The sequence below is a fragment of the Fomitiporia mediterranea genome (assembly GCF_000271605.1).
Source record: "Fomitiporia mediterranea MF3/22 unplaced genomic scaffold FOMMEscaffold_5, whole genome shotgun sequence".
Lineage (NCBI taxonomy): Eukaryota > Fungi > Basidiomycota > Agaricomycetes > Hymenochaetales > Hymenochaetaceae > Fomitiporia > Fomitiporia mediterranea.
Genome location: NW_006760390.1, coordinates 541,600 through 549,903, shown reverse-complemented (window position 1 = coordinate 549,903; position 8,304 = coordinate 541,600). Strand labels below are relative to the sequence as shown.

Sequence of the window (8,304 nt, the reverse complement as noted above, 5' to 3'; positions counted from 1 at the left end):
TGTAATATTAATAATAATATTTGTTTTTGCCAGATTACTTTATTCTGAGATCAATAAGGTTTTATACTAACATATATTTGTTGCATAGATGTTATGTCTGGCTGTAAGCATCTTACTATGTGTCTAAGTGTATTGTGTATGTATTATATTATGAATGTATTGTTTGTTTGTTTGCTTTACATTATTGTTTATAGTTATGTATTAATTTATTAATGTTATGTTTGTTAATTGATTGTTTCTGATACATTCTGAGTAACTATACAATCTGTTGTATTGTTTCTTTAATAGCCAACATAGTTATCTGTTGTAAATCATTACTAACGTGTGCTCATATTATTTATCATTAACAATGTTATTGTGAATTGTTACAATCATAGTATTGTATATATATATGTGTATGTTATGGCTATTGTTCTTTGCTTTTTCTTTTGTGAAGAATAATGTATTATAACACAATCTGTATATAATTGATATATTGGATTATGTTTACTATAATTGTCTCCTAGCATTCTTTAGTTAATCTAGTGCTATGTACAATTGTAGTATTTGTTTAACGTTTTATTTGTTAATTGGTTTGCTAGGTAAAACATTTTATATATTAGTTTTATTTATTTTATTTGAATCATTGTATAGATATACTTATTAGTATCTATCCAATGTATTTCATAGTATTATAATACTGTTCATGCTTGTATTAATTGTGTAGTGAGGGCAAATTAATTGTTTGTACAAGAATTGATTTAATAGTTTTATTTAATTATATGTATGTGCTCCATACTTGTTTATATAGTTATTATCTACATATTGTTCAGTTGTAGTTGCAAATTATATTGCAATTATATTTGTATTATCATATAGATATATTATTTATTGTTTTATGTATGTTCCAAAGTATTATTTTCATTATTCATCACTTTTATCTATGAACTATAGTCTGAATTAATGAATTATTTCATTATATAATGTGATAATTGTTTATATATTATTTATTTTTGTATTAAATACAGTTAAGTTAATTATATTATCATATTAATATTATTTGCCAAGTATGAGCATTTGTTTTGTAGTAGAATTATTATTTATTTAATGTTGAAGTTCAATTGCACATTGTGTTGACTTCTGTTATTTAGTTCTGATTGACATAGTTTTGCTTTGTACCAAATGATTTACCTTTATGATCTGTTATGTCTGTCTGTAACTTCTATTACTTAGTCAGTACTTAATCTGTGCATTTTGTTATTCTATTTTTCGTAGCATCCATAGTGTTATACTTTCTGTTCTGTTGTTTATATTTAGTTATTAATTTTTTGTACATATTATCCATTTTCTCCCCTTCAATTCAAGAAGGTATTTCTTTGAAGAATTGGATATTTCTTTAACATTTATTAATTGTTGTTATAATATAATGTTTATATATATAATTGTAATTGCTTTTGTGGTTCGATTTCTAATTATTAGTATTTTAAAGTAGTGTGTAACATTTGTTATGTTCTATAATGAGTAATTTAAATGTTATTACTATTATATCTTTGTTACTGTTAATGTTTGTCAACTTATATAATGTGTATTTTGTTTGTTATAGGAGATAAGTACACATTATGTATAATATACAAGTTTTGTTCACACTTGTTATCTTTTATTAATAATCATTCATAACTATGAATGAATATTTTGTTTTTGTGTTAAAAACATATGGTAATTTGTTTGTTTCTGTATAATATTTGTTTAATAACATTATAATTATTATTTATGTAGTGCTTTTAGTAAATGTGCTGAGTTCTATTAAGTACACTTGTGTCTATTATTACCTATTTTATATTATACTGTCTGAGATAATAGCTTAAACATTTTATTAATTTATTTAATCATATTATATTATGATTGTTTTCAATTGTAATTATTATAATAATGCATTTGTAATAATTATATTTGTATTATTTGTTGTAATAGCCTTATCAGCTTAATACTTTGCTCCTACAAGCTATGTTGTTACAATGTAAATTTAATAATTGTTTGTTAAGGTATATACACTGTACAGTTGATGTTACTGTTACAACTTTGAAATTTATTATATAATCAACTGCTGTGAAAAAACATTCTTTGTAATTAAGTTGTATTGTTACATTGTTTTGAGTATATTAGAGATATAATTCTTTTGTTTGTTGTTAGTATACATTTACACAATTGTATTAATGTGTAAAGTAGTATCATTTGTTTGATAATTATAATTTTTACACTTGTCTTGTGCTGTAATCAGTATTTATACATTATAACATTATTCTTTTGTGTGTAGTTAGTTTATATGCTCTGTAGTGTTGTTTTTTGATTTGTAGTTATTAATTATACTTTTGTATATCTGTACTTGTCTGTATATCTTAGATATGTGTATTATATTCAGTATCTGATAAGTAATTGTAATATCTGACATGTAACTGCTGAATCCAATATGTTACATATAATTGCTTGACCATAATATGTGTTAGTTATTATATTGTTCTGTATTCATTCTGTTAGTTCTATCTGTATTATTATCATTATTATTGTTATTATTATTGTTATTATAGTGTCTGCAATTGTATTATTGTTTATAATACATGTTAAATGTTTTATTTATTTGATTTAATATACTGTTTAGCATATATGCACTTGTTTTTGAGCATTAATTGTTTGGCTGTAATATTACTATATGTGTTATTATTTGATTTATACTATAACATATGTGTGCTTGTTGACAGTGTCAATCATTTATACTATTGTAATGTTAATAGTAGAAGAGTAGCATTTGCTTTATTAATCTTTTTAACGTTTGTCTGTAGTATGATCAGTTAATTTATTATAACATGATCTCTGTAATATTATAGAGTATTTTAGCATTTAATAATCACAGTAAGTGATACTCATTGTAGTTTCAACGTTGCCTGCATAGATTATGTTATTACTGGGCCAATGATCATAATCACTAAGATGACAATCATATAATGTCTGGGTTGTATGTAGTATAGTAGATTGTGTGTTTACAGCATATTGATTCGCATTTAGGATACTCAGGCAGGTGAGTCAAGTTCTACATTATAGTATACTGTGTGTGTGCATGTGATGCATAGAACTGCATGGAGCATAGACATAGTAGAGTGTAGATAAAGCATAGGCAGGGAGCTCAAGGCTTATAACCTGTTAAGAAAGGGGAAAGAGAGGTTATGTGAGAGGCTTAGAGGGATCACACAAAGAGGGGGGGATAGTGGACTCAGCTCACTCTCTTACAGCTTGCTTCATTGTCCATTGATTAGTTAGTCTATATATACTATGTAGGTATGTCTCAGATGTAGAATGTATGATGGAAGGTATTCCATCATCGTTCGTCATTGCTTGTAATGTAGTTTATATCATCTGAGACATACTCTCATGTAGTCTCATCTTAACAACATATCTGCAGGAAAGGATGTATTAAAGTCATTTTCGGAGGAAGTTATTCGAAAGTTCCCAGAAGTCAGTACATTCGGGTGGCACAAGTCCAAGGTCACCATACCCTTATTCTAACTTCGTCCCTCTACCGTTTAGGTTGATGCGGTGGTGTTCGCCGCTGGAGTCCAGCGCGCCACTAACTTTAAGAAACCCGAATGCACTGATCTTGACGGTGAGAAAGAAAGTATCATATATTATACAGTGATACTAACACGTATTCCAAGAGCTGTTCCAGGAATGTAACGTTAACTACCTCGCTATCCTGGCCTTGATTCATTTCTTCCTGCCCCATTTCCTCAAACTCAGCGTAAGTAACTGATTGCATTGTTATTCTTATTAGCCATCTAAGGAACGCATATATGCGCTTAATTGAATTCACTCAGGCAGGAGGCCACCCAACTTTCCTCATCCCGATTACCTCCGGACTCGCTATGGTGCCAAAGGCAGAAGTGTCTAACTATTGTGCGACGAAAGCCGCTTTGCACAGCCTAAGCATTTCATTGTCTAATAGCCTGACTGGAACAAATGTGCATGTCATGGAAATTCTTCCTCCGTAAGTATCAACTGCAATGGGCGAAATTTATACTAATTTATCCATTTAAATAGACTTGTAGAATCTGAACTTCACGATCGTACGTCTTCTGGATCCTTGTTACATACAGCGTTGATGTAACCAACGCGTTTTTTGATTATTATCGCGCAGAACAAGGCACAACCGAGGCCCTTTCCAAACATTGGATGCCTCTAGACGAGTTCACGAAGTATGCCATGGAAGGCATGCAACGCGGCGACTTCAATATTGTCGTCCCGTCGATGAAGGGAATCTGGGAGAAACTTGAAGCGGAGAGAATTGCCATGACCGGGAAAGTGGGATTCACTAAGGATAAATGAATTGGTTGTTGGAAATATGAAAGAAAGACAGGTATCAGGGACGTCGAAAAACGGGTTAATGCTTAGACTGTAACTGGAATTGAAGACTGTTTATTACAGTAGAGGATTGAGAATTGGTCGTTTCACCGCGCACTTTTGGATCGGACGGAATGGTTATAATCTTCAGCTCACGGTCCGTCGGCCATCAGCCGAGCCTGCTTATAGCCTGTCATGATTACAGGGTGGTTTGTCATTGCTGTTGACTGGTATACTAACTGTTAAGTGAAGATGCGCATTCGCCTCAACTAGTCAGCTAAGAAGTGCGATCCAGTCAGTGTCTCAGACAGACAATAACGCGACTTTCTAAAAATATCCAAGGTTACGGCACACGTCATTAACACAATGATAGGTCAACTGCTCTCTTCGTTAGACAGGTGTATTGCGTGTACTCCTTCAAAGCACGGGCCGCATTATGGATCTGAGAAAATGAAAATACAAATGTTTGGACAAACTAATCGCAAAACTGACATATCACATGTAAATGATGTAATCAAGATTACTACTGCACAGCTGTAGATTTCACAGACAAACTTGAAGCCCAAGATAGACCGTCGCATGGGTATCGCCCTTTGTGCCAGTGCCACCCGCACACTGGCGCTAACGACTTCAAAGCGCACTAATGGACACGCGTACATCGCCCGGCCCGCCACCACACACATGCACTTCATATCAGACACGCCTCTATTCCGAATCGTCGTTCATCGTCGCTCATGCCAACGTCAAAGCCATCCAGCAACGCAACATAGATTCTGCATGCGCATAGCTGCTTGTAGTCCGACAGTCCGATAGTGCGGAACCAATCCATTTTGTTCCGGCCCCGAGGTCCTCACTACGGGCCGCCTTCCCGACCTACACGTGCCTTTTTTTAGTTCCTGAATGCATCAAGCCGTTAGGCACAGTCTGCGTCCGTAGCCAAGAATGGACTGTTCCCCGCCATCTCATGTTGGCCACTCAACAGTTGAGAAATACTCGTTTTTTTGTTGATTTGCTTTGAGTTCCATTACCGAATACATTTTGTCACGAAAGAATAACTAAAAAGGACAGAACATTCATGCAGCGAGTGGTTAGAGTACTACGCAGTATGGTGCATGGGAGGTTAGCCAATGGTGTAGCCATGATTGATTATGTAGATGTCAAAATATATTGAGAAATTGAGAAGATGCTGCGAATATGTATTATGCTGACATTTGCACAGGCACAGGAAATAGAATTGAGTGTACATATGGACTGAGTGATGGATAGCCTGCGGAAGATGACCACAGTCAGAGCACCAATATGACAATCAACACCCCATAAGGCACCGCTTTCCCGCGACTATTAACTACTGATGCACCGCCAGCATACGATGACATAGTAAACTATGCGCACTGCGCAGCGCATACATCTGTGCTAGCATGCACGTCTTATTCTCAGTCCTTCCTACTCGCCCTCATCCTCCATTTCTTCACCCTCTCTTGGCAGCAGGATGATAGTTGACGCAAAACCTCCCGTGCATCATTCGTTTGATCTACCTACCGATGCACCACCAGCATACGATGACATTGGTCCCGCCAGCTCCGGTCAAGTAGTCTTCTCCGGCCCTCCACCTCCACCTCCTCCGCGGAACACTTCTCTTCTTCGCCCACGCACTCTTCGTTCAGCACCTCCGACTGGTCCCCGAGGCATAAGCAATACTACATCGCCCTCTGCACCTTTTCTACCAGACAAGTCTCTCTCAATCGAACGGCCGCCACCCGCAAGGCGTGACAAACTTGAGCCAGGTCCCTTAACTCCAAAGACTCAGGCCGATGTATGCGAAACAGTGTGCGGACTCATCCGCGACGTCGTACAAGGCTCCTCATCCGTGCGTTCCAGCGCCTTAGACGCAATTGCCGTCCTCGATAGTTGTGCAGCAGCATGTGCATCGCATCAGCTCTCTCTGGCTCGCATTCTGCAAGAGAAGAGTATCGAGGGACACGCACCCTTATACTGGGCTATCGTATCGCGTCCAATAAGTAATGAAGGCCCGAGAAAGGGCGACCACCGAGAAGATGATGCATTCCTCGTGTCACTCATCACTCGAGCGTCTCCTCTCAGACCGATCGCGGTGTCAGAGCTGCGTTCTGCTTGCCTCGTCGCATCGAGCAACGCACTCTTCCAACGATTGCGCTCTGTACATGGTGTAACCTCGATTTCGGGTACAGACCGGATGCTACTCGCCAATACCAACGCATCTTTGCCAAGTCATGTAGGACGGTCTAGCCAGGGAAAGAAGTCTGAAAAGCAAGGTGGAAAGGAAGCCTCATTCATATTTGGAGATATTGCAGAACTACGCGAGGGCGGGAAAAGTTCTGATGCAGAATGGTTTGGCGTAGAACTCAAGTTCAAGATTTTTCAGCGCAGAATGCGTGTTTCTGGAAACGTTTCTGTTGAGTTCATTGCTCGAGGTGCGTTCCACTTACGTATATATTTTATCTACCGTCTCTAACTCTTGCAAACCAGGACGTCTATGGCAACTACTTTTCTTCGTCGTACCTCCGCTTCCATCCAAGGATTCACCTCCAAAATCCAACTCATCTTCAACACCTTCAACACCAAGTAATGTACCTCGAGCAGCAATTGACGCAGCCCATGCCCTTTCTGTACCACCAGGTTCGTGGGCCCTCTGTCTCGCACTCCTCGAAGGTAGCGCACAATGCTACGCAGAAGCCCGTCTACTCGTCAACGAACCATCTTCTGACTCGTCTAACGTCTGGCGAGAGCGAGATTCACCTCCAGCCCCAGGTCGTTCTCACTCTGGTTCAAACACACCAACACTAGGTGCAACTCTACAACATCCAAGACAAAGCTCTGAACCTCAACAACAAAGGTCCTCAATGTTCTCCTCTCTCTTCACCAGACGGTCTGGAAGTGACAACACCCAACCCAAATCTCACCAACCAAGACCACCAATAATGATCTCCTTCTCATCAGTCGGCTCCTCTCCACTCCTCGCCCTCCCCCCACTCTCGTCTTACTTCGCACAACTTGCCTCACCCGAACCATTCCCAGACGAAGTCGACCTCTCAATCAATCCAGAGACGAAAACCCGCCCAAGTCGAGAAGAAAAACGCGCAGCACGTAAGGAAGTCAAGAAGGAACATCGAGCTGAGTGTGGGAAGGAGACGAGAAAAGAGAAGGAAGAGCGCGCGAGAGTTGCTGAGACTGTGCTTGTTGCTGGGTTGGAAGAGGTTCCTTATGATATGAAGAAGAGTAAAAATAAGGAGAATACAGCGGGTTGGTCTAAGGGTGGAGAGTTGATGTATGAGTATGTATTATTCTCTTTGCTTTTACTTGGTTGACAAGGAATTTACTAACTTCTTTGTTACTAATAGTGGATGTCCATTCATCTCTCCAGATGGAACACTAAATGCAATACTCGAGGCCCGATTACTGCTACTTGCATAATTTCTTAGAATGGCAATATATCACGTGATTTGTGTCGCGAGATGTTCGCCTCAACTAAAATTCAAAAGATTTGTAGATTACTTCTCAAAAGTGTTATAGTACATGTATATAACATATTTAAAAATTATATTTTGACTATTATAGTATATATCTGTAAAAAAATTGAGATAAGAATGATTACTTGGACTTATATAACTAAAACTATGCTTATTTGATGATACTCACAATAACTGTCCTGAATATGTAAAAACTGTAGTATCTAAAATTGACCGCCAAAAATTACAATTAGGCACTCTAAATTTCTACCACTATCTATAGAATGTTATGTACGAATCTCATGAAGATTAGTTGGCTACTTGATTTGATACATTACAAGTTTAGCCAGCAGATACTAACAGAATCACCATTTCAAACAAAAACAATTCTGTAACATACACAACTAAGCCTTATAAATTATGTGTAAGCTCTTAAAATCATTGTTATTAT

The 8,304-nt window shown here is 37.3% G+C and overlaps 2 protein-coding genes across 2 annotated transcripts; both read left to right on the top strand.

Moving 5' to 3' along the window:
* Positions 1–3,327: 3,327 nt before the first annotated feature.
* FOMMEDRAFT_154663 (NAD-binding protein) lies at positions 3,328–4,353 on the top strand (the record flags this gene model as incomplete). Its single annotated transcript, XM_007265121.1, has 7 exons — positions 3,328–3,354; positions 3,409–3,486; positions 3,559–3,634; positions 3,687–3,769; positions 3,846–4,015; positions 4,069–4,094; positions 4,166–4,353. The coding sequence occupies 7 exons, from the start codon at positions 3,328–3,330 to the stop codon at positions 4,351–4,353; spliced, it is 648 nt and encodes a 215-aa protein (XP_007265183.1).
* A 1,504-nt stretch (positions 4,354–5,857) lies between these two features.
* FOMMEDRAFT_27528 (uncharacterized protein) lies at positions 5,858–7,712 on the top strand (the record flags this gene model as incomplete). The annotated part of the gene is made up of 2 exons (XM_007265120.1): positions 5,858–6,818; positions 6,874–7,712. The coding sequence occupies 2 exons, from the start codon at positions 5,858–5,860 to the stop codon at positions 7,710–7,712; spliced, it is 1,800 nt and encodes a 599-aa protein (XP_007265182.1).
* Positions 7,713–8,304: the final 592 nt, after the last annotated feature.